This window comes from Apteryx mantelli, chromosome 15 (assembly GCF_036417845.1).
Source record: "Apteryx mantelli isolate bAptMan1 chromosome 15, bAptMan1.hap1, whole genome shotgun sequence".
In the NCBI taxonomy this organism is placed as follows: Eukaryota; Metazoa; Chordata; class Aves; order Apterygiformes; family Apterygidae; genus Apteryx; species Apteryx mantelli.
Genome location: NC_089992.1, coordinates 2,188,159 through 2,213,896, shown reverse-complemented (window position 1 = coordinate 2,213,896; position 25,738 = coordinate 2,188,159). Strand labels below are relative to the sequence as shown.

At 44.0% G+C, this 25,738-nt stretch overlaps 1 protein-coding gene across 2 annotated transcripts in view; it reads left to right on the top strand.

Annotated features, from left to right (window-relative positions):
* MAP2K5 (mitogen-activated protein kinase kinase 5) overlaps window positions 1-25,738 on the top strand; it is a 145,898-nt gene that overhangs the window by 117,813 nt on the left and 2,347 nt on the right. For both annotated transcript variants that reach the window (XM_067305489.1, XM_067305488.1), the window contains 2 exons: window positions 2,642-2,703; window positions 5,291-5,336. In XM_067305489.1, the coding sequence (XP_067161590.1) occupies window positions 2,642-2,703; window positions 5,291-5,336 (108 nt within the window). The remainder of the gene's footprint in view (window positions 1-2,641; window positions 2,704-5,290; window positions 5,337-25,738) is intronic.

Below are 25,738 nucleotides of genomic sequence, written 5' to 3'. Positions count from 1 at the left end.
GACTGATGTATTCTCACAAAAAGTTTGCAATTTGTCAAGCCAATAGGTCTGTGGGCCACCCAGTCTAAAATCCTTGGGAAGACTGTTTTAAAGCATCTAGTTTTTTACTGAGATGCAGTCTGCTTTCAGCAGCCTCCTACAATCTCTTCCTGAGCTCCTGAGAGGAAAGCAGCCAGCCGAGGCACGGCCACAACTGACGGATCTACGGCAGGAGCTGCTTGGCCTGGGTGCGGTTGAAATGGCCGCACTGTGCAGAACACTGTGCTAGAAAACCAGCATTTTTCACCCGGGTGAAATTTTCTTGCATGCTTAAGCAGGTGCACCTCATCTTCTGGCTGGAAGGTGTTTCAGGAGCTGCATGGGCATGGAGTTAATCCTGCCATGCCGGAGCTTCTTCCCTTTCCTGCCCGACCCACGACGTCAGCTGAGCTTGGGATGGCCAAAATGAAAGGCTGATGGCTTCAGCGCGGCTCGTCGGCTTCTCCTCCGCTCTCATAATGAAGTTTCGCTCCATTATGGGTCCGTCATCTCTTTGTGATTGCAGAAATTATCACCTACCAAATTAGTGTGAAGTGCCGTATGCCTGTCCTGTTCCCCCCGCATGCACGGCTCCAAGCTGGCAGCCCTCGTTAGAGGGACGTTTGTAAGAAGCTCCTCACTTGCCTTGTGCTTAAAATAAACAGCAGGGGTAGATTGCCAGGCAGAGCCGGCTCCCCAGGGAATGTGATCTCGTAGCTTCGGCTTACCGTTTTAAAAGATGATCCGTAATACGCGCCTGGAGAATTTCATACCTTTTCTCGGAGTCTGCCTTTGCTCCGAGGCTGTCCCACCTGGGGAAGGCAGCGTTTGCCACTTCACGTGCGAGCACAGGAAGGCTTCTCTCAGACAGGAGAGAAAGATGGAGAGAGGCTAAACCTGCTGGGCTCCACTCGGTATAAGCAAGCCTGATGTTTTGCTCTGCATTTTCCATATTAATATGAATAATTTTCATGTGCAGTTCTTTGAACTGGAGGAAGTTTAATTGCACCGTTTATTTCCTTGTGTTCCTTCTCCTCTCCGGTGAAAACCTTCCTATATTGATGTCATTTATAAGTTTAGAAACAATAACCTCTCCTTCTCCCAGTCTAAGTTCAAAGAGAATTTGGGCATGTTATATCAAACACTCCTTGTATTTAATAGAACTCTTTGAAAATTGTAAAGCAATTTTGGCTTCTCCTTTTACTCTTCAGTTACTTTTGATTTAATTGTATTTTCCAGCAGTTTCCAATTGTTTGAATTGGAAACAAAGCCTTAATAAGAGTTCTAGTTAATTTTCTGTCTTGTAATTACCGATCTCATTTTTCTGATAATTGGCCACAGCAATTATATGTATATTTACTAATCACATAGGAGGCTCTGCAGTTGTGTCTATCTGCCACCATTGATAATGGCACACACATTGCAGAGGTGCTTTTATCATCTTCTTTTTTCCACTACATCAAAGCTATTTCCTCGCATTCTCAATAATGAATACATGCATGCATTTGACACAGTTGTGTGCTAGAGAAATTGTTTGGCTCCCACCAAATGCTGCACGCTCTGAGTTTCTTGCCTGCAGCGCTGGAAGGTTGTATGTAATGATATATTGCTCATCCAAATGGCCAAAGCACTCCAAAGCACAGTGAGATTAAAATAAGTCATTCCTTTGTTAATTTAAATAGGTGCATGTATCATACTTTGCAGGGTACTTTGTGTAGGGATGTCAGGGAGGAAAAAAGCCGCCGAAAGGTATTTTTAATAGCAAATGAGAATAGATGAGAATGGAGTCATTTGCAGCTGCCTGTTTTATGTGGCTCTCTTGTTCCAACTGTAGGTCTAATGAGATGACACTGTTAAAGTACTCTGCAGTGTAATTTCATTACATCCTGAGCTGTTACACTATAAACACAGTGGAGCTCTCTGTCATTCTTGGAAAAACTCCTAAATTCGTAAAGCCCTTCTTTGCAAATGGTGATGTTGTTTGTTCCCTGTTTGTATATTTTTTTCATGTGCTCTTTTTTTCTTTTTTTCTTTTTTTTTTTTTGCTTTCATAAATGCTAGATGGTTATTTTCCCTACACTGGTAAATTTTACCTTTATTCTTTTAAAAATTGTTTCCCCTTTTAAATCTAGAACAGACTTCATATTAGGACAGCCTCTAAAATGAATAAGTGTAAATAAACATGAGTGTAAATAAATAGCAAATGCAGTGAAAGAAACAAAGGTCAACACAAGAATAATTTCACAGCTCTTTGTTAATTACAAGACCATTTGTGTGTTACTTAAATAATCATTAATTTCTCATTTACACTTTCCCTACCTTCCTTTTTACCCTGTGGCTATCATTGTCCTTTTTTCACCTCCCCTCAATGTCTTTCCACATGTTTTTACCCATTGTGTAATACTCATTAGTTGAAATTCAGTGTTTTATAACACATTCTCAGAAGAATTTGTACCTTTCCCCCTCAAATTCTCTGTGTGAAAAGGGGGCTTTGTCGCTTCCTTTCTTTTTTTCTTTCTTTCTTTTCTTTTTTTTTTTTTTGCATTATTTGCTATATTACTCTCCTTCTAAAAAATTGTCTTCTCTCCTCCTGACTCTGTCTCTCGTTTCAATCCACTGGCAGGAATCGCCCGTCCTTCCAGCCGGGGAGTTCTCCGAGCCATTTGTACACTTCATCACTCAATGGTAAGCTCAGTTTGCAAACATGCCATGCCCTCAATGTAAATGATACATGCCATTAACTCGGCAGCTCAGCGAGACCTTATGGCTTTCCTTGCATCCTTTCCGAGAGAAGAGGGACTTGGGGGCCTTGGGCAGATGGGGCAGCAAAGCTAAGCAAACTGTTTAAATTATGTAAACGTTATTTACACAAAGGGTCGTAAAAGTACTTACAAGGGTTTTTCCTGTTTTAATAAACCTGCCCTGAATCTGGGTGCGTTCTTGTGTGCTGAGACTCCCACAAATTCATCCGGGGGTAAAGAGGCCACAAAGACTCCTGTGTGTAATATCATTATTTAGGGCTTTTTAAAATATTACTTACAAAATTGCCTCAATGTTTAGAAGGGCAAACAGCCTTGATTAATTTATTGGCTTTTCAGTAAGTAATTTTTACTGAGTGTCGTATTTTAAAACACACCATTGGGTATATTTTCTTCACTTAAAACTGAATAGTTCATTGAAAGCCTTTTAAATTAGCAGAGGAGTGGGGAGAGGAGGAGTTTATGGAATAAAAAATACATTTCTTGAGTGACTAGGCAGTAAATATCTGAAGGGTAAGCTCTTCTAAAGAAACAAAGTGAGGGGAAATTGTTGTTAACTGGCTCATTCACAAAAAAGAATAATAGACAGCCGTTTACATGCGGCAGAAAACACAAGATTGGATTTTATATAAATACAATGTATTTGACGGAGAAGCGTCCCTTTGGAGCTGGCGCGCATCCTGACCAGGCTGCTCGGCGCTGTAGAGTAGGTGGAGCCCCTCGGCACACGGGGCCTTCGGCCACGCTTCCTCATCCTCAGTGAAACTGGGTGCTCGGAGCCCGTGGCCCCAAATATATATATATTTTATATATATATATATATATATATATATATATATATATATATTTATCTGTAGGCTGGGCCTCACAGCACCATCACGTCCTCTAGCATGCCCCAGGGCCGCTGCCGCAAACGCTGGGTAAATAAAATCAGTATTTTCAATACACAGCATAGGAGAAAGGACCTCTCGAGATTGACGTTGTATGTAACAAATAACACAGAAATGGAAAGCAATCCAATTGCCAGTTAACGCAAATAATGGTTAGCATGACGCAGGCCTCCTTTTTCAATAGGCTCAGTTTACAGAGAGCAGCGTTTGGAGGATTTTGCAGTGTGACTAACCGGTGTGCACGGAGCTGCGCTTTTTTTAATCCCTTCAAAAAATTAATCACAGGCTGTTTAAAAAAAAAAAAAGTCTTAGGCAGAGGGAGGGATAACCTGTGTTAAAATTTCCACAGATGTCAAGCTGAAGCATAACTGATGGCGGCTAATAGCCTGGTTTTCCCTGGAGACACGGCTGCTTTGGACTGTCAGATTAGAGCAGTTACCCGCCCGCTCGTCAGACAGCTCCGGCCTCGCTCGTGCCGCCGCTGTTTGAGGTGCTTCTAGTTACTTGTAGGGAAGGTAAATTGCATCATTAATACCTTCTATTTGCAACACAAATTATTTAGTATTTTTGATATAACTTTATATTGGCCATATGGTATGCAATGATTTTTAGTGCGAGGCGTTGCTGTTTGAAAAACTCAACAAGCAGGAAAAACTCTCTATACCCCGCTTAAGCAATCAATTTCTAATAAGTATTAGAGATGTCAAGTGAGCAGCGTATCAGGCTTGATGACTTTATGCCGGTTACGCCGTAAACTCTGGCTGTTTGGATGTAATCCAATTAGTCAGTAGGCAGCTCCTGATGGTCACCTCTGTGCCACGTTATTGTGTGCCTTCATGCAGCTAAGCACAGTCTTCAGTAGCTAATTGCACCTGTTGCACAGAAAACTAGCACTGTTTGGATGAGAAACATGATCTTATAAACAGCGTAATGCTGTGTAATGAACTATCACCCTGCAGTGTAATGGAAACAAATGTGAAAAAATTAAGGTAGAAACCCCAGGGTATTGCATGTTCTCCTGAAGCTGTTCGGTGTTAGAGTTAAATTTCCCACCTGTTTGTGCAATACTTTGTGTCAAGCTATGTAATAATCCCTGGCAAAATGAGAATCAGCTTACTTTGCTGTCTGACTTGATTGGTTTTCAATGATCATTACATTTAAACACATTCATGGTAAGAAATGGAGTAGCCCACCGAAGAAAAGGCAAATAATTGTCACTGGGTAGCTATACAAGGGAAGCAGCCATTCTGTGGGAGATATTAGTAAGTGTAATCACCTTTGGAAATGGTAGAAGAAACCTATAAATTTGTAGGAAACTTTAAAGATTCACACACAGGTGAAAAGTGGACAACAGTCAACAAGGTATTTTTCTCATCAACTGAAAATATAAGTGCATTAAGAATGGAGCAACCCTGACCATAAGGGAGGGATGGGAGGGAAGAAATCGATTAATATTTGAGCCACTATTAGGAGCCCTGTCTTCCACTGGTACGTGCAAAAGTTAAGCGCATTGAGATTCCAGGCACAGTCTGTCTGGGCTAAAGGAAGAAGTCTTCAATATTTAAGCAAGTGGAATAAACAAACAGTTGTTTATATGTGAACATTTTGTTTTATGATACATAGCATGAAAAAGCAACCAAAGGAAAGGCCAGCACCTGAAGATTTAATGGTAAGTGAAACTTCAGAGCCCCTCAGTATGTATTTGTCCAAGAACACTTTTTATTAATGTATATAGAAATGTATGCATTTTTTCTGCATTTTTCAGCATGTGCAAGTTCACATCTGAACTTATTCGGGCTTGTGCAACAATTACATGTTTGAAGAGCACACATAGAAACAAAAGGTGAAATTCTGATTCCCTCGAAGTTAACGGATATTTTGCCATTACCTGCAGTATGGCCAGGGCTTCACTTGCGATTTGGGAAGTTAATACAGAACTTCCACAGCCAGCAGCAAATTTCAATCAAAACCATTTTGATGCTTAATACACAGTTTTTTTCAGTTTTTATGTCCAGGGATTACTGCTTAATGTAGGTCACGCTTTGTCATCATTTGCCAGTCTTAACCTTTCAAAATCTGAAGATTGGAAACAGAGGATACAGTCAAAATATTGTATTTTTAATGAAATGCAGGAGCTACTGTTTTCACTTATATTCATGTAGAATGAAATTAGATTGGCTGCAGAAGATTGAGTTAATATGTAGCTTTTGGTCTTTCGGCTCTCCATGTTGGAATCGGAGCTCAGAGATCACTTCTTTTGCTTGCAAATGTCATTTTTTCAGTTAAGCAGTAATAGGGTACCTGCTCTCCAGCCGGTCCCTTGTGGCTGTGTATTTAGTGTAGAGTGCTGTTTTGACTGTTTTTAAGCTGCTGGAAAAATATCGTATCAAACAATTATTGTAAATATTTACAATAACTTACACTGTAGATAGGAGCAGTAGCCCGTTCTGACTTGTATCAAATACCTTGCATTTTAAGTGTTTCATTAATTTTCTTCATATGCTGTTTCCTGCCACGTAGAGGTTAATAAAAAATCATCATAATTTATTTTTTGTGGTTATATGTCTACGAATAATTTTAGGAGATTTTAACAGGGTAAGAACATGTTTGCATCATTTTCTTTCTTGCTTACTTGCTACAAACTACAAGCAGAATAAGCAAGTGTTTCTATCGCAGCTATTCTCTAGTTAAAGGCTAATCTCTGAGGACGCCCGGGGCAGATATCTCACAACTCAGACTAGTCTCAATTTAGGCCCTGGTTAGTAAAGTATTTAACTGTGAATCTAATTTTAAGGGTATTAACTTCAATAGATCTACATTTGAAGTTAGGCACCTGCTTAAATACCTTGGCAAAATGAGGCTTTAAGTTTATCAGAGCCCCTCTGCTTTGTGTTGTTATGAGTCTAGAATGAAAGGCTTACGCTGCCTTATTTTGTCTTTTTTATTAACTTTTGATGGTTGGAAAATTCTTGCAGTTAGTCACATCTGAGAAAACTTGGAACAGGTTCTAGAGATGTAGACACATTTACCTTGTGCACTATTATGCTATGGCTGGATAGCTTAGCTATTAAAACAACGGAATAGGGTTTCATAAAACCCATGTCTGTTTGTAAATGCATGTTTCAGTGATGCAATAGGCTTGCCACTTATAAATAAAACATCTGCAGATCGCACATACCCCCATAAGTATATATGTATGTTTGTAAGCAATAACACCACTCCAGGGTGTAGAGTCATAAAAACGAGGCCAAAGGGTGAGTGCCTGCAGTACCAGGGAAGTGCACAGATTTATCTTTACAACTACATGCCCTGGAGTGTGCTAGTCCTCTTTTAAGGAGGTATTCTGTAAAAATAATTTTAAAATTATAGCAGTTCAGGAAAAAAAAAAAAACTTTCTACTTTTTAAACAAAATCTTTTGTTTAACGCATTTTTCCCCTCACCCTACTTTCTATTCAATTATAAATGAACTTGCGGAAACAAGTATTTAAGCATGAGATAGACTGCTGCTGCAATCGAGAGCGGACCCACTACTTGCCCACAGCGCGGCTGACCCTCGGTGGCTGGCCTGAATCCCCCCTTGCAGCCTCATGGGCTCAGAGCACCCCGGGCTCTTCTCCAGCAGACTTGCTGGCAGCCCAGTCGCTGCGCTGCTGTCAGATCCTACATGTTCCTGGACACTCCTGCACTGCCATGTTTGATGGTCTTGGTGGAGGAGGAAAACAAGAACAGAAGGGGCACGGAAGTGCAGGGGATATGGAGGAAATCTGAGAAAATCATTCAAGGGCCACGTCCTTCCACACCTACCACAGAGTGTACATTTTGCTGAAGTCAAAGAAGTAAAGTTAGCCAGGTTTCAAAGATGAGCAAGATTTGAGCCTTATTTTTGTAACTGCTTTCAGCATAGTTGTGCTTTTTATTGGTGCAGAAGTAAGCAAATGCTGTTTTCTTGTTCGAATTTCTTGATTTGAGAGAAGATGGACTCTGTAGGAAGAGCATTCTTTGAAAGATCCCACTGCAAATAGCATCCTGCTGAGGAATAGCTTGTTCCTGTTGACGCAGATCACAAAGCATGGGTTTGGTGGATTCACTCTGAACACCATTTTAGTACCAGAAGAGTGAGTTTGCTTGTTTCAGAAGTTTTTACTGTTGTTTTGGTGACAGCTTTTTAGGTAATTCATTATTTAGGTGAAATCTGAAGTCTACGTGACAGTCTGTCATAGGGTTGCATTGTGGACAGAATTACCTGTCTTGTCAAGGAGCACTTTATTTATAAAACTCATACGCATATATACATTAACATATGCAAAATGCATATATATACACACACACACACGCATGCTCACATATAAACATATCTGTGCATACATAGGTGAATATACATTTCTGTACTTTGTTGGAAAATAGGACCAAAGCTAAGGCTGATTAAATATATTCTAGAGGTGCTGAACATAATATCCTTTCTAATTTGCCATCTTTCGTTTCTGGAACTTGTAATTCTGATGGGTATCTTCATTTCTTGAAAGCTGCACCTGTGTTAACTATCAGTAATGGGTAGCATGATGTAGATATTATCAGTGAAATCCTGGACCTGTCAAACTGAGCTCACCATCGATTTAAATGCGGCCAGGATTTCACCTCAGTCATTGTTCTGTGCTTTAGATGAAATGTGCTACCAAGGACGAACTGTGTAACGTGTAACCGTCGTTAGCTTCAGACAAAACATCAGAGTGCAGGTTTTCTCCCCTTGGACATTAACCCTCCTGGAAGTCACTATTTTGTAACCAATTTAGTATAATTAAAGACTGAAAGCAAAATGAAGGGAGCAGAACATCAATCTTTTTCTACTCTCCTGATGATCAGTGAATTGTTAAATGCATCTTAAGAGCTGGCTAACAATACCGGCAGTGCCAGATTGGCAACTCCATTGAAGCCACCGGGTTACATCAGGGATGGATTTACCCTGTCTATCATGCTAGGAAGCCCTTTTTTTTTATTTTTATAAAAGTCACTATGCACATTTTGTCGGAAAATAGGGCCAAAGCCAAGGCTATATGAAATTCCTACATAAAATCAGGCTTTCTAGTACCATAGATACTCTTGTACACGCGAACACCAAATTTTCATAACAGCTAGCATAAATTAAATCCTTATATTTACACTCAGTTGCTATGCCTTTTGTTCAGTCTATCCACCCTCCAAAAAAGATATATTTATAACATCAGTTTCTCAATGTATATGTATTCAGTGATACAATTGTTTCAAAATATTTCAAATCAACAGATTTTCACAGGACTGAAAAAAGAAATTTCACTGAGCAATGGGGGAAATTATCTATCCTGGGAAAGGAATAATCTTTATAATTCACCAGTGGATACTCTGCGCCATGTTCTTACTGTGTCTGCTCTTTTGTTCCTTCTTATGAGGTGAAAGACGTACAATCAAATTAAATCAAATGTATTCCTGTTTCAGCACCAGGGAAGTCCACACGACATCTTAGAATATTGCTCTGCCTCTCTTCTCTCCCCTTCCAACGAGAAAAGGAAAACCTCAACAAATCTTCTCCGTAAAGGGGGGGAAAAAATTCCTGAACATCCTGTTCTCTTTTAAAATACAGAGCTGTCTGGCATTGCAAGCCTGAGTCCCGATGAAATGCAGATGTGCACGAGTGGGGCACGTATGTTTAGCAGGCGCGATGGGGCAGCGCGGGTAAGAACTAAACTCCTCCTGGTGCCGAATGTGTGGGTGGGCGTCCGTACGCTGGTGTGGCTCGGGAAGCCATAGATCTGACTGTATTTACGGTATTTTTCAGAAGCTTTCCATTCTAAGCTCTATTTAATGGAATCTATGCATAGTAAGTAATCAGGTCAGAGAGAAGCAACATCCCCTGTTTGAGATCAATCGCTGGCTAATACTTTATCTAGGCCACTTTATTATCTCATGCTGATTCCATTCCCATTCTCCTCCTCCTTTGTAGCATGCACTTCAGCTGTGGTAAAAGTACGTATCGCATACATATTAAAAACATATACCCATTCTATCTGTATGTAAATGTGTGAGACACAGCTGGATATTGCAGGAGTTTGATTTACTAATAGTTATTATCTGTTCTAGCTGTTCAGTGGCAAAGAGAGTTTCGGAAAACAAGCTAGCGCAGAAATTGCCTTTATGATATCAGTAGCCTGCTTTGGTAATTGTTTAAAATCTCTCTTCTTCAGCTGGAAGGTTGGCCTTTTATTTTGCAGCTTGTATGCACTTCTCGGAAAGCCAGCAGAATTGTTGACATCTCTTGTTGAGTTTTTTGTTAATACAGCATTGAACTCTATCATGCTACATATGACTGTTTAAATGCATGTGATTTACTTAAAGGAATTGTATTTGAAATACCAAAAGTCAAGTATGTAGTGGTTATTCCTTTATGCTTTCCCATGGATGCATAAAAATATAGTCATTAAGATGCTGGATTTGGATTTCTCAAGGAAAGTATGGGGTAGGAAAACGCAATGTTTTTTGGCCAAGGATACAGTCAACTTCTACACTGGATTACTTTTGCATAGATCTTCTGATTTCTGTTTAAGTCTCCAAATTGGAATCACAACTTGTAGCTTTTCTCCTTTTTTAAATTTAAATTGCTGATACTTTTTATATTGATGTTTCATTAATTTAGAAGATTGTATAGTAAATTATACATCTTCCATGTCAAAAACAGTGACTTGCCAAAAGACATGGTTTTCCTCGTTTTTTTAAGTGTCATGCAGAAGCTCCCCGTTCATGTGCGTTCAGCGATCCCTCTATCTTGGTTTTGGGAATGGCATTTAGACCAGGCCCTCTGATCTCGTTAGCTACGATGGCCATTTTTCAGATAGAGCATTTGTTTCTATACTTAAGTGTGTTTTCTTAAGGTCGGCATATTAGTGACTTTCAAAAATGGATCCTGGCTGGCTGTGCCCCCATCCCCAACAAGTATAGTGAACTAAAAATGAGACGCATTTAAGTAGCTATATTCTAAAGAGTCTGGACAGTAACGCTCCCTACTAGGCAGAGCTGCACTTGTTTGCAGCTTGTTGCGTTTGTAGCTCTTAGGAAGGACTTTTATAGTTTAAACAAACAAATGGAGGATCAGCATAATCCTGCCTGGATTTTTGTATCAAACTTCAGAATAAAGCCCATAAAATACTGCCACTTAGGTTTGCCAATAAATAGGATTTCCCCAATGGATAATTTGGCTTTTCAGTTCCTCTACTATAACGTAATTGAGTGAATACCTGGGCTTGCTGTACAGGCTGGGTTTTCTGATGACATGTTAACTTTTGAGAAAGGATAGAGGTCTGCGCTTTACTTTTCTCAAGTGCATGCAGTAAATCTTTTGAAGAGGGCTTTATGGATACATGTTTTCTGTCTGCATCTATCTAGATGTTTATGTGTCATTGCTGGATCACAGTAAGCCAAGAAATTTCACTCCCTGGCTACTTGCAAACTCTTTTTTTCCCCTCAGCCAGTGCAGGATCTCCTATCAGTGATGATTTGTCCAGAGGAAAATTGTCAGTGCTTGAACCTGTGATGGATAGCTCTGTTTGCAGACTTTGAGACTCTCCTCTGTCCCAGTGATCCTAGTTCATTCGCCCCACGACACGGAGAATTTCTGATGGACACCAAAGCACATAGCAGCTGTGGAGGCAAGGGCTGTCTTCTGATTTCTAAGGAACAAAGTACAGACCCAGTGTGTTCTAGCTGTTACAAATATGATAATTTTTAAGCTGTCTCTTCAAGCTGTGAAGTCAGTCATTCAGCAGACAAGGAGTAAAATCCTGAGCGTGTTGAAGTTGGTGACAAAATTTGTGTTGACTTTACCGAGGCTAGGATTCCACCCCAGTGCTCAGGAGGTGCTTGTTCCTCAGTGTTAGTCCTCTTCCTCCATAAGTGTAGCTCAGAGCTGGAGAAAAAATGTGTCTTATTTCAGGTGGCTCTGTTGCTCAGCCAATTCCCCACTCCACTGAAACAGGGAAAGGTGATTGTGGATCTTTCTCTCTCTCTCTCCATCCTTCTGTCTCTCAAAAAAATGCTGTTTCTGTCCTTAGGGGTATGATTTGCTCTTTTTTTGTCACTTGAGAAATCAGCTATCGAAATGGAGAAATACATTCCATCAGTGTCACTAAATCCGGCAATTACAGAAGACTGAGATTGTGACAAGGTTAACTTGAGAGCATTAGAGTTTTAAGGTGTTATATTTATTCACTGCCTTCTGCAGTCCCATTGTTTGTACAGCCACTCACTTTTTACAGAAAATGTGAAAATCTAACTTCCTCTTTCTAACATGCCCTAAAGCTGCATGACATACTAGTACTTTCCAGTGAAATGTGAAAAGAAGTAACTTGAGTGGGCTGAAGGAAGTATTAAAAATGTAAGGAAATTGGACAAAAACAAATTGGCAGCAGCTTAGAATGATACAGTTCATATTTTTGGTTCCTTGAGTCTCCCGGGCTTTGCAGTTTAATTTGAGCAAATGTCTCATTTGGCACTTCTGCTTGTTCTGTAGTTTTCCAGACACTTGGACAAATATTTACATCTCAGTTTTGGTAGCAGAATTACAAATCTTTCAGTGAAGATGCATTGAGAACTTGTGTATTTGTGTTATTGATATTTTTATGCTGATTGCCTTCCCTCCATATTTATATATTAAAAAAATCTGTTAATAGTTCTAAAATAAGAGTCATATCTTTAATTCCCAGCACATTATTCTTCCCGTTTGTTTCAAATTCATCGTAGAATTTGCTGTAACAGGCAGCTTCGGAAATCTATATATAATATTTATTCTTATAATAAAACTGGAATTTTAAATTGATTCAGAGCCACTGCAGATTAAAATTGCTGGCATTTGTATAGTACCGGCTATTGTGGGTCTGTATTCTAATTAGCACCTCAAGATGCTCCTGCAGTATTAAATAATAGCAATAATTGCCCATGAATAAGCAGAGTATAAAGCAGGAGATACAGATATGGCTTCTTAGTGACCTGTGTGCGTTATGTCTCAAATCCTTTAATCAGATTTGTGCCGGTTGATTCTTGCATGCACAGAAATTCAGCTGGAGGATCAGGGCCTAAAGTAGTAAAAAATCAATTAATACTACTTTCTAATTTGTGCAGTTGACAAAAAAACGCATATAAATAGGGGACATTTTTCTACTTAAGAGGGCTGCAACTGAAAGATTTTTAATTGGATTTTCATTGTGATTGACAGCATTTGATTATGACAGTAACTTTATTTGGCTGGACTGTTATAGCCCTCTTGTTCGGATTTTTTCCATCAAAGCTCTTTTTTATCTGCTGAATCCCCAGCGGAGCAGCCGTGACTGTGAAAGAGCCTTTTAGCACCTTTGTTGTGGCCCTCCCTGGTGATGATTGGACCCAGCTGGTAGTAGATAAGAAAATGTTCCCTTCACAAAGAGGTTGCATCGCCTGTCTCCGCGGTTTCAATAATTTTAAGAGCCCCAGAAACCTGTTGAGGATTAGAAGTAGCTTTAGATGTGAAATGAGTGTTAAGTATTAGTAATCGGGAGATTAGGGCCCCGGGGACAATGGGAGATAAACAACTGCAATTAAGGCAAATCTGCCAGAGTAAACAAAATTTAGCAGAAACAGATGCCCTAACCATTTTGGGGGATTGATTGGAGGGCACCGAGGAATCGATTTTTGTCTTGTTTACACTTTCAAACCCCTGTGATAAACTGGGAGGCTAAATATTTCATACAGCCTGATTTTAGTTAATTTTTTTCCAGCTCCTCACAGTAGGTCTGCTCTCTTCTAACAGTGACCAGGCCTGAGTTTATTCCGCATTCACAGGGAGCAGCTAATTGTCTATGAAGGGCCCCTGTGTTTAAATGGGCTTGACAGGAATTTAAATTTTGTTTCAATCAACCTCTGTGCTCACAGCCTGCTCCAGTTTCTAATTTTTAAATTAAACATGATTTTTTAAGCCGCGGCCTTTCCGCTGGAGCTCGCTGCTCCGACTCCCAGCGAAGGCAGCTGCCGCAGCCCTGGAACGCGCAGGTTTATTAAGGCAGTAATAGCAAAGCACTCGGAGCGGCATCCATGGAAAAGTTCATTGTCCCATAAATGTGCATCTGCCTGCTTGCATTTAATGGGAGATGCTGGGGTAAACGCTCGGCTCGTGTAAATCAGAGCGGCGCCGCTGAAGTCTGCTCCCACGATGGGAAAATCTGGTCGGCTAACTCGGGAGAGCCGGGATTTTCACTGGATAAAGGCTCCTGTTAGGAAACGGTGGCATTAAAATACAAGTCAGAGAATGGAAATGGTTTTCGTGGCCTTGATCGTTTGTTCAATGACCTTGGGTGAGATTCAAAGGAATTGTTTTTTCAAGCCAACTAGTGGTGATATTTTTTTTGTTCTTTTCTGTGTTTTTAAAAGGGCTCCACACATTTATTCATATATAGTTTTATATCAGTACTACTTCTGCTCCTAGGACAGAGTATGATTTGACAGTGTGTTCGTACTTGATTGTTTAATACCCGATTTAGTTTTTCTGACAACACATGGGTATGTTGTTTTGCACTAGATGTGGAAGGTGTTTAGGCATGTAACTCGGTACGATCTTACTGAGAACCTCCCAGTACTTTTAAAAACAACTTGTGTGTTTTAATTGCACAAACTTCATTACTGAGATGCTAGTGAAATGCAGGCTGCTTCGTTCTTCCTTGTAGTTTCCAGCCCGTTTCCTTTTCTGGTGTGTGGGGGGTTGTTTTGTGTGTGCGCGCAGCACTTTCTGCTTCAAGGTCTGGGTGGCAAATATTTAGGAGATTGTGTGAATCGTTGCAGTGATTTGCTTGGGTATTTTTCTGTTGATAGAAGCCAGTTTCTCAAAATTTAGACTGTTTTTTTCCTCCCTTTTTTTCCCAGTCCAGGGGAACGCTCAGGCCCCATTTGAAGGAAATACTAACTCAGCTTGTAGTGTCTGTCTAGTTCTGTTTGGTGTCGATGAGACCGTTGGTGCGCTCGCGGTGAGGCACGGGCTGAAGTACGCCTCTGAGGGTGCGTCTGCATTGACGTTAGAGCTCGGGTGAGGTGGGGGGTTTTGGTGTGGATCTCCTGATCCTTCAGAGATACCATGCTTTGATCCTCTTCACAGGGAGGTCTTGAAGCTCAGGGGTTGAGCTGATTTCAAATGAAACTAAGGGCGAAGTGCTCCAGGGCTCCAGATGCGCTCCGGGGTGCTCCGGCCACAACCCAGGCTAGAGCCGGTGCAGAGCAAACCACCTCCGTCCCCGCGACGCTGCACCAGCCGTTTCATGCTACGGATCTGCTTCTGCTGTCGACAGCTTGCTAATGTTGACATACTCGATCAGCCTTGGGCCACTCTCTCTTTTCCTCTTCTGCTGCTCTTCCTAACCTCGGCAACACTTGCAAAAGCGCACTTCAATTATATTTTGGTTGCCTTAATTTTTTAAGAGTCATCACAAGACATACCTTTGCTAGGAGTTAACTTAACTTGTTTTGTTAGCTTAAGCACTAAGGGACATGCCAAGCACAGTCGCTGGTTTAACAGCAAATATCAAAAGCAAAACTGCCGCGGAAAGAATGATCTGCAGATGGGCAAATAGACTCCTCTGTGCCACAGCCAAAACCAAAACCCCGTAATAAATGTAAGACCTTCAGGACAGAAGTCCAGAAGGAGCCCCAGAGATTACTGCGTGCCACAGGAAGAGAACAGCAAAAATCCCCCCGGCATGAACACGCACACACGCGCACCCCACACCCTAGGGCCCTGCCGCAGGAGGGAAGTGAGTAGTGTGAGGCGAGCTCCGTGCTGCAGAAGGCAGAGTAGCTGCACTAGTTCGCGCTGAGCTGGCCAGAAGAAAAACGCCCTCTTGATGCTGGCTCCAGGGATGAGTTTACAGTCCTCAGTGTCCAGCCCGAACACATCAGCCAGGAGCACAAGAGGTTCCTGAGGACTGTTTTTAAGGCCACCAGCACATCATTTGGCTATGGCCAATGTCCAAAGCTTCAGAAGAAGGATTTTTATTTTTTTTTTTAAGTTTTTTAATCATAATGGGGGAATCTGTATTACTGTTTAAAAGTGCAAATTCAGGTGTGGTGTGTGGACCGTTCCTCTTCAGGTGGCGGGCCTTAGAGTGCTGGAGAGGGACGGGCCACCAAGGGCTTTCCCTGTGAGTTACGATGGAGGCAAGAAACTCGGGAATGGCGATATCTGCACCGAAGTAGAATAACAAGTTAAGCTGTTCTTCCTCTTAGTCCATCCATTGCACTTGGGAAATGTCATTATTTAAAGATAAATTCTGTAAACTGTAGCAGCCTTTTTGATGCCTCAACCAAAATACTAGAGCAGCTGAAAATCACTTCCCATTAACTTTAACATACAAAAAGTAAAACTGCATTGGAAAAAGTTAGTCTACAAACACAGAAAAAATACCAAAAAAAAAAAAAAAAAAGGAATCCTTCTTAAAAGACAAAATAATAGTAAACTGAAAATCTAGTTCCAAAACTTAACTGCTTAGTAGCATTATTCATTTATCATTTTGTCTGATATACTTTGTACCATCTTTTCACCATCTTAAATATCATCAGAGGGATAAATCATTAGTGTGCTAATCTAGATAGCCACGACTCTAACACTGACCTAGACTAATCTGCCTTTGCAATTTCAAGAACTATGTTTGACTCCTCTGAAAGTAACCTTAAATTGTAGTCTTGTAAGAATTCCAGAGCTGTATCCTTCACTCCTTCTCCTAATGAGGTTATGACCAAATGCTCATTATAATTGCTTTAGACTCCTTTTAATTTTCAAGCTTATTAATCATAAGAAGAGTTATTTAAAATTGCATAAATTAATCTTAGATTAAAAGCCCATCAAAGCCTCGAAACAATTAAGAATAAGTAGGATTTCCCTGGGGCAGCAAGTTTTATTTTAATAGTGTAGTCAGGTGGATATCAGAACATTGAAGTATGGTAGTGATTAATGTATGCAAAATTTAAATGGGAGTTTTTAAATGGCAAATCTAAATCACATATTGACCTAACTGTAGGCTTTAACTGCATTGTCTGTCATATATTTAAACTGTTTAGTAATCAACATTTTAATTACAATGTATGTTAGGGAGGCCATGCAACAAACAAAACTCACCACTTTCTGACACTCGGCGTGGAAGTGGTTAGCAGGCTGGGGCTGTGCTATTAACGGCTCAGAAAAAGGGAATGAGGAAGGAGAGCAGAAACTTCAAGGAGACTAGGGATACTTGATTTCGCTTATAGATGTGTGCTTATGCCTGCTTCATCTGCACCCGGTAGGCGCCATTGCTCATTGCAGCTTTCTGACCCTTTTTGGTACCCACCGTTCTCTAGTCCCTGGCGCCAGTCCTTTCTGCTCCCTAAGCCGGCAGAAGCTACAGGTGGTGTCCTCATGGGTGTGGGAAACACTGAGAAGAAGTTAGCACAGGGGTGGGTTTGTTTCTGGCTCTTGGACCGCCTGGTCCTCAGCCTGCCTGTGTTTTGCAGGCTCCTGCAGATGTATTTGAGGCACCGTGTGTTTGGCGCCTGCTGTGGGAGATTTCACTCTAGCGCCCGGTTGAGAGGAGGCCCTCAGCTATGCTGAATTTTGTACCAAACCGGGCAAGAGGCAGTTCTCGCCCTCAGTAGTCGGTATTGTGAAGGTAGGAAGTGTGAGAGAGAACTGGGCCAATAAACACTTGGTACCCGTTCAAACCCAGACGTCCAAGTCAATAGGAAAAGATAATGCTTTCCGGCCGGATTGGCTGTGATTTGACATACCCAGTCCCATCACGGCAGGTGCCATGTGGGAGACCAGGAGGCCTCCTGTCTGGAGAAGGATGTCTGTTAAGCAAGGGGCGACCTTGCTGGAGGTTTTGGACACTGGGACATGCTTTCTAGACATGCCAAGCCTCCCAGTCACTCCTTTTTTGAGCACTTCAGACACCCGTCCTGTTCTGTGAAGGGTTAGCTGCCATGATCAAAATGCATCCTAAAACGGCAAAAGTAAAACAAGGGATGCAACAGCCAGATTGTGCTTAAACACAGTGTCTTTGCAGGGTCTTTTCACCCGTGTGCCTATTCCATGTCTCCATGGATCAGTGCAAGTGTTTGAAGGTTTCCAGTTTTTTACCCCAGCCCAGCCTTAGAAGCGAGCAGTGGGGGGAAGCCTGCTGCGCGGAGCAGGCCGCGGGGGACTCAAACACCTTCGCTGCCCATGAATTAGCAACAATTTGGGAGTCAGCTAGAGAGTATTGGCCTGAGGATTCCTAGCTGCTATTCCTGGCTGTGGGAGCAGAAATTGGCCTTGTGGATAGCTAGCACAGATAATTAGAGCAGCATTTAGTTTGGCTTGTCCTTGGAGGCAGAAGCTCTAGATGTAAAATCCTCCACTACTGGAGGCGGTAGTAATGAAATCTTCTCTGTGGTGGGGTCACTAGAGGGGGACGCAGGGCCGGTCCAGGGTAGTTTGGGTTACTCGAGCGCCTCATCTCTCCGGGCATCCTGGGAGGACAGTGCAGTTGCAGCGCCGGGGTTTGTGTTTGTCGTTTTGGAGGCCTGGCTTCTGCTCCCATCCGGCCTGGGAGGGGTAGGAATTTCCTCTTGAGCGTGCGCCGCCACTTAATTACGAGAGCTGTAAATAGCATAGAAACATCAGCAGCAATCGGAGGACTAGGGGGGGATGATAACTGTGGTCCACTGGTTTACAGCCAAGTTCTCATTTCCCAAAATTGCAGAGCTCGCACTCCTTTAGCCAGCCAGGGCTGAGCTGCCAGCCAGGCTTTTCTGATTCGGTGTTTGCACTATGGCCATCTGAGCGGGCGCCCCTGGCACGAGCGCCGGCGTCCTGCGGGGAGCCGGGATTTCCCAGGGCCTGCGTTCCTCCTGGGTCTCAGCCCTTACGGACAGGGAGGCGTTGGCAACGTCGGCAGGGATTAGGGAACGGCGGGGAAGGAGAGCAGGTCTGCAGTTTTCATTTTGTTCTTGAAAGATGCCCCGGTGCTCAGAGCTGCCATGTTCTGTAGAGGAAAAGCTCTGGTTGGCGCGTCCGACGCACCACGCGGCATCGGGCCGTGAAGCAGTGACGTGCCGTTTCTAATATTGCCTAATAAACTTCTGCACACTCTTCTCCCTCTCCCTTTCAAAAATGGCATCAAAATCGCATGTTAGGCGGAGAGTGAGCTTCCCTTAAAGCAGCCTGTAGCCATCAGTAATATTTATTTTCTCTATTTGTTTTAAGCCTGTGAAGACTGTGGTTTCCTCCATACTGTCCTGATGGAGCCCTGACCAGCAAGCGTGCAATGCCCCTAGCCCTAATGTGCCATTAATGATAGGTTAATGTACAGTATAATGTTTTTTGGACTATGGGTTCATTACACTTCTGAGTGCAAGGTCCTTCTGCAGAGCGCCCAAGGTCCCATTGCATTATATCATGCAATAAAAATACCCTTTTCATATCACACGCTAATAAACTGTATTTGAAATGCTGTCTAAGGGCACTGCCATCGTCTTGATAGTCTGTGCCTGCAACAGTTGGGATCTTTTTATTATGTTTTTTGTTATGCTGAATTCAGATTTTTAAATGAAATGCATAATTTGTCTTTGCTTCTTTGTAATAAATTGGGCACAGTCCTTTTACTGTGCAGCCTGGGAGAATTCTTATGACAGAGGGCACTTCCAGAACGGCGCTGTGCAACCCACAGCAACGCTGTTATTAGCAACATACCTTGCATACGGGGGGGGTCTCTTATTGTCATTTCTAATTCGTTAGGGGTGCTGGTTACGTCTGGGTGTCGGATAGTCATGAGTGCAAGGCCTCAGTCCCTGCAACCCCTTCTCCCTCCCTCCTTCCTCCTCCTTCTTTCTCAGGGTTACGGTCACATCTGTCGCTGCAGCTCCCTCCCCGCTGTAGAGGGGACGGCTCGCAGGACGCTGGCAGGCAGCCCCAAGCATTGGAGGCGGCAGCCGGAGCCGTGCCGAGCTCTGCAGCCGTCGGACGGGCTGGGCACGGCTGGCGCCATGGCCGCACTCCTGGGATGGCGGCCGCGGCCTCCGGGCTGGCCGGGGCACGGCAGGAGCACCACAGTCCTGCCAGTCCCCCTCTTGTCCCCTGCCCCTGTCACTTGTGCAGATTTGCAAGGAAAATGGGGACCAACCAGTATTTCCCTGTGGGAATTAACTTTTTGGCTATCCTGGCTCTGGTAGCCTGTTCCATGGACCCTCTGAACCAGCCTCACGATTAACACTCGCTTCTTCTGCGCTGGGTAAGTCCTCCGAAATCGCAGAAGCATCGCGGAGAGCGACGTTATTTATTGCCAGCCTATCCCCGGCCGTGCTCGGGGGCTGCCGCGCAGGGCTGAGCCTCGCTGCACGAGCTGCTTTCCCGCACGAGCACGTTGCGGTCAGCGGCACGGGGGCAAAGGCGAGTGCGGCAGGCCGGCCTGCGTATGGAGTAGTGTCTCGTGTAGCAAAGCGGAGCTTTGCTCCTCACTGCACTTGTATGCGATAGCCAACGTGAACGGTTGCGTATGCCTCGGCCAACGTAGCCGAAAGGACGCCGGCAGGGACGTTCACTGCGGTGAAGCCGGAGACTCTCTGAAGCCCAGGTTTGGGGCTGCGAGTGGTGCAAGACCACGTATTACGGCTATTTCTCGGAGGGAATTTGGTCTCCCCTGAGCAGATATGTTGTTTCTCCCTGCATTGCGCTTGCTCCTGACCAAGATGGTCAGGATGGGGAGCAGTGCTGCGTTGTGCCCTTTTTACCGGCTGGAGAAGACCTGCGTGTCTGCAGTCCCACCGAGGATGCGATTTAAAGCCCGTTGCAATAAGCTGTGGGCAGGTTAATATCAGAAATGATGACTCCTCAGACCTGGGGAGAATGCCAGGAAAGCAAATTGCTGAATTTTAAGGGTAGATAAAATTATGGAACTTTTACCCTTGAATAATGGCAACTTAATTGACTGGGCTAAATGATTGATGGTTTGTGGGCAACGAGTTCGAATTACCAGAGCTGTGTGCTCAGGGGGACAGTGCCCTTTTAATTTCGTGTCAGATATTTAAATCATTTACATCACCCTCTGCGAGGTGCTCCCCTTTGAAAGAGTTAACCTGTCTGGCGGGACACTGCAACTTGAGAAATGTACCCTTTATCAAGAGAACGAGATGAGACAAGTTCATTTAAAAAGCCTGGTTTGTCATTGTTTATCTAATTTTCAGAGTTGACACACAAAATTAGGCTGGCTGACACTCACTCGGTGGCTATCCCCGGCCCCGTCCTGCCTGACCTTTTCCGCTACGAGCGGCTCCGCGCTCACCGACAGCCGCCTTCCCTTGCCTGCCGCAGCGCTGCGCAGCCGAGCGGCAGATTGCGCCGGACCCCCGCGCCAGGACGCCGCAGAGCCAGGACCCTGGCCGGTGCGGCAGAGCTGCCTGGCTGTAGCTTTCCAGTGTATTTTCTGCTGCTCGGATGTGTTCGACCTACTGATTAACAGCGGTTTTTAATGCTGAGTATTTAAGAATTGGCAAGGAGATGGTTGCTACTCCGTAATGAGCATGTATAGTGGTCTAAGCAAGCAGATGAAATGCCGTGGGGATAGGATCGGCTCTGGTAGGGGGACGGACCGCAATACCTTTGGGCTCCTCTTCTGAGCATCCCTTTGCACGGCGAAATGTTTCCCTCTGTGATTAGGCCTATCAGCATTGCAGCGAGCTCTCGTGTTACCAAGACTCTCAACTGTTAGATGAACCACCACTGATAGGGCATGAACAGGGTCTCCGTTACAGTGATTTTACTAAGGAAGGTTTAGCATCAGTCCCTGATTTGCCAATTTGCAATGAGTGGACGTGGATGTTAGTGCAAAGAGCCGTGCTCTCTGCTGGTGTTAGCCCGCTCTGGAAGCAGGACAGCCTGGTGCAGCTCAGCGCCCCGACTCTGCAGCTGCCCAGGGGATTTGGTGGCAGGACTGGGGGCCTCTCTCTGTCCTGAAAGTAAGCTAACTTCTTAGCCTCAAAAATAAAGAACGGCTGCCACAAAAAGGCATGCACACCATGCCAAATGGAGAACGTTGTCTCACCAGGGCAGTGAGAAACTGTTCACTGCAACTGCAAACACATTTCAAGCTTCTATGCTTTTAATGTTTTTTCAGCATTACCTTGCAAAACCAAACAGATCAATACCAGAATATTTAAGTACAACAGGTTGCTTATGTTTGTTTTAGAACATATTGCTCACTGTTGAAGTGAGGTCTGTTGACGCCAGTGATTTTTATTTGTTGCTGAGACGCTCAGAGGCCAGAATTCTTGAATAGCTGGTGCCCAAGCTGTTGCGGCTTGGTTTGTTTTTTTCTTTCTTGAAGTGACAGTTTATCATGGCCCCATCCTGCAGCCTGGGCATGCACTGGACCTGGAGCTGGGCAGCTGCATTTCTCCACTAGCAGTTTTGATTTTTACCCATTTTTTCCCTCATTCCTTCCTTTCATCCCCATCTGATCTCCTTGCCACTTCTCTCCGTTATCTCCTTCAAAACCATCTCCAGCAAAAGGCACTGGTTTCTGAGGAGCATATTTTGGATTGTGAGAGTTAATGGCTGCAGTACTCGATGCCTAGAAAGGGGGAATAGGGGACTAGATGGCGAATAATGGCAAGATGTTGAGAACGTGTCAGGATGATCTTGTGAAGAAGTTGCTAAGAGCAGAGCTGACTGCTGCTGGTGCAGTCATGGTAATTTGGGACTTTGGAGAAAGTTTCGCTAACTGCAAGTACCTTTAATGAAGTTTTCATTGCATTTTCTCTTCATACATTGCTGTAAGCAGACCAAGGGCAAGTTTGATGGACTAGCGCCTTGTCCACAATTACGTGTTGCTCTTTGGCATACATTTATTTTGCAGTTGCAGGCATGACTGCAGCAGCAAGATGATGCTGAGCCAGCTGTGGGCTAGAAAGTTCAGGTATTAGAAGCAGAAAAGTGGTTTTGGCCTGGACTTCAGCATGGGCTGTCCCTGGACCTTGTACGTCCCATGGCACTTGTGACCTTGTTCTCACTGGCTCACCTGGGCTTGTCTGCCAAGTTTTGCAAAAATAGTCCCACTTGACACTGCAGACTTAGCTTTGATGGACACCTCTGTTCTCACATTCCCCATTAAAAAAAAAAATCAAACTCTAGTAAAAACATCTCTTCAGCCTGCGAAAAATCCTCACTAGAGCAGTATAGTTTGAAAACAAAACAGTAATCTAAACGCTCAGTAATTTCAAGTTAAAGTTATTCCTAGGGAGCAAAATGAGTGTGGAAAACTCAAGGCTTCAGTGAAATAACCTCACAAAACAAAGCAGATAGGACTAACAGCATGGCTAGCTGATGCTTTAAACCTTGCAGATCCTACAGATTTCCCCTGCTTGTTGTGAGCTTAACTGCCAGGGTATATGGGTGTGAGATGCCTTCCTCTGCAGGGAGTCTCTCCATCGTAAAGGAGATTCATGGGAGAAGCGGACTGTCTTTAATAGCTTTTTTTTTTTAATTGCCCCAATGCATCTGCTCTTCCTTGTCTGTGGGCTCTTGATTGTTTTTTCCTAGTTCTCACTAGTGTCCTTGACTGTTGTTTCGTTTCAGAGGTGAAGCAGCTATTTCTAGGCTATATTGTTTATTATAAGCCTTTACCTTACTTTTTTGCACCCACAAACGCCAAAGTGCTGCACAAAAGACACGTGCGCTGACTCTCATGGCACTCTCATGAGAGGGCAAAATCATTTATTCCCTTTTTAACCATGAGGCTGAGGGAGATTAAGCAGCTTCGTGAAGGTCATGCTGGAAAGTATATGGCAGCTTGGGAATAAACGCCAGGACTCCTGCTGCTGGGTTCCCAATTGTGCCCTTTCCTGAATTGTTTTCATAGGTAGGAATCAAATGAAAACAAGAATATTTCAGATCGACTTTATTAAGTAACTCATTAAAGCTCTAATCTATGCAGCATGTCTGAGTAGGTGGTAGAAAAAAGAAGAGGGTGCTGTCTCCCCTCCATGTCATTCCTGATATTAGACATTCCAGACCACGATAAAAGACTTCTAATAGCCAGGTGTTGGAAGGAAAAAGATATTGTCCATATGCTCAGTGCTGTAAGCATCTGTGTGCTTAAATGCATCATTTTAAGAGTGTTCATCTTCTCTTGGTAGCATTGAGCTATACGCTGCCATCCTCGAAGCTCTCGAATGGGCTCTTGATACCTCTGGATATGCTCTTCTTCCTTGGTGGCCCATTTCCCAAGCAGTGACTGTGTGTGAAAACGCACACATCTGCCGGGATGGGAAATTCAGAGCTCCCTGTCAAGTTTAAAGTTGCTGTCTACAACTAAGAATGGCTGAAAGGAAGCAATTTGCTTCAAAAAATTGAATATTGGGGGAAAACATCCATTTCTGTAGCAGTTATGAAGAGCAAACTCAGAAAGGTCGATTGAAATGGCAGGTAGCAGCTGCCCACAATTTCAAAAGCCTCAAGATAAAATTAAGGGCTTGCGGCTTGAGCCCTGCGGGAAGCGCTGACAAACCGGAGACGGGGAAAGCGAGTTCTTTGAACTGACTTTCCTTTTGAAACCTGTAACCGCACGAGAGTCATGCCGAGGCCCTCAGTTAGCAGGGGTCGGGTGATGAACTGCTTTAAGCCGCACAGATCCGTGGCGAGGCCGCCAGCATGGATGGCGAGGAGCTCCGTGCAGCTGTGGGCACCTGCAGCAACCCTGCCGGCGGGCGCCCGGGGGCCCCGCTGCGGTAACACCGGTGGCGGATACGGGGAGGGAGAAGTGCGAATGGTGCCTGGGTGCGTTTGCCCTCCTGCTTCCCCGGGGAGAGGGGAGGTCAGTGATGCTCGGAGCTTGCGCTTGGCCTCTGCGGAGCCGAATCCGCTCTGCTTGGCCCCGGGAAGGTCACCGCGTCTGCAGGTCCCCGCATACAAAGCGCGGGTGCCTGACTGTGGAGCTAACGCAACAGGAGAGCGGCTGAGATTTAAGCACTTGAAAAAGCATCTCTGAAATTCCTGATTTTGTCACTGGCCACGTGACACACCCTGGAGACAAAAAGAGGAAAGGTACTTTGTGAGGAGGTCCAGGACTCTGAATCTTGTATCTGTGGATTTGGGAAGCTGGGTGTTTGTTTTCCGTGAGATGCGTACATGCACATGTACGTGCGCTTTCACACAAAGGGAATTTTATGCAGACTAACGTTTGAGATAACTGGGATATAGTGGTTTAAATTAAATTATCCCCGCTCTGCCAAGGGGATAAGCCGGGCTGTGCGTGTAGTGTGGGTCACAGCATAAATCTGCAGAGTCTCTTACTCTTGGATGGATGGGTGGGGAGAAGTTTCCTTTAAATAGTTCTGAAGCAAGATCCATTTTATAGCCAGGAGGTTATGCCACTAAACGTCCTGACCAATGTAGTTGCCTCTTCTGTGACCTCCCAACTCTTTACTAGCCTACCTGCACACTTGCTTCTCTGCTTGTCCCACCTTTGCGTATCCTCCCCCCTGCCCCTTTTGGTTAATCATATCCTTTGCTTTTAGTACACCTCATGTCTTCTCTGAAGTCGGTGGGCCTTATCACTTTGACTCTCACCAGTTTAATTATGGGAATTAGCCCTCTGAGATGAAGGGAAATGAGAACTGGCTCTCCCTGACTATTGAGGAGTTCGCCTTCGTTTATTTGTTAGCTTTGTCTTGCCTCTTGCTATGTTGTTCCTCCGTCTGCACTGTGAAGGGACCAGATCCACGGCTTCCCCACCAGGAGAGTGCAGCAGAGATTGCCCTGGGGGAAGAAATGAAGACCTCATGGTGCCGGCTTTGTGGGCTGCCGGAGCCCGTAGCTGCCCGGTCGGGGATCCTCCAGGCATGGGGACTGCTCTGCATTGGTTTTCTTCTGTGAGCTTAAAAGATGGCAGAGCTCAGCAAGCACCTCCTGTAATCGAGACGGCAAAGTGGCAGCGTCTTTCCTGCCTCTGGATGCCGACCCGTTTCGAGCCGAGATGTCAGATGCCAGAGGTTGCTGGGGTGGAGGAGAGGGCTGGGCTCTGCCC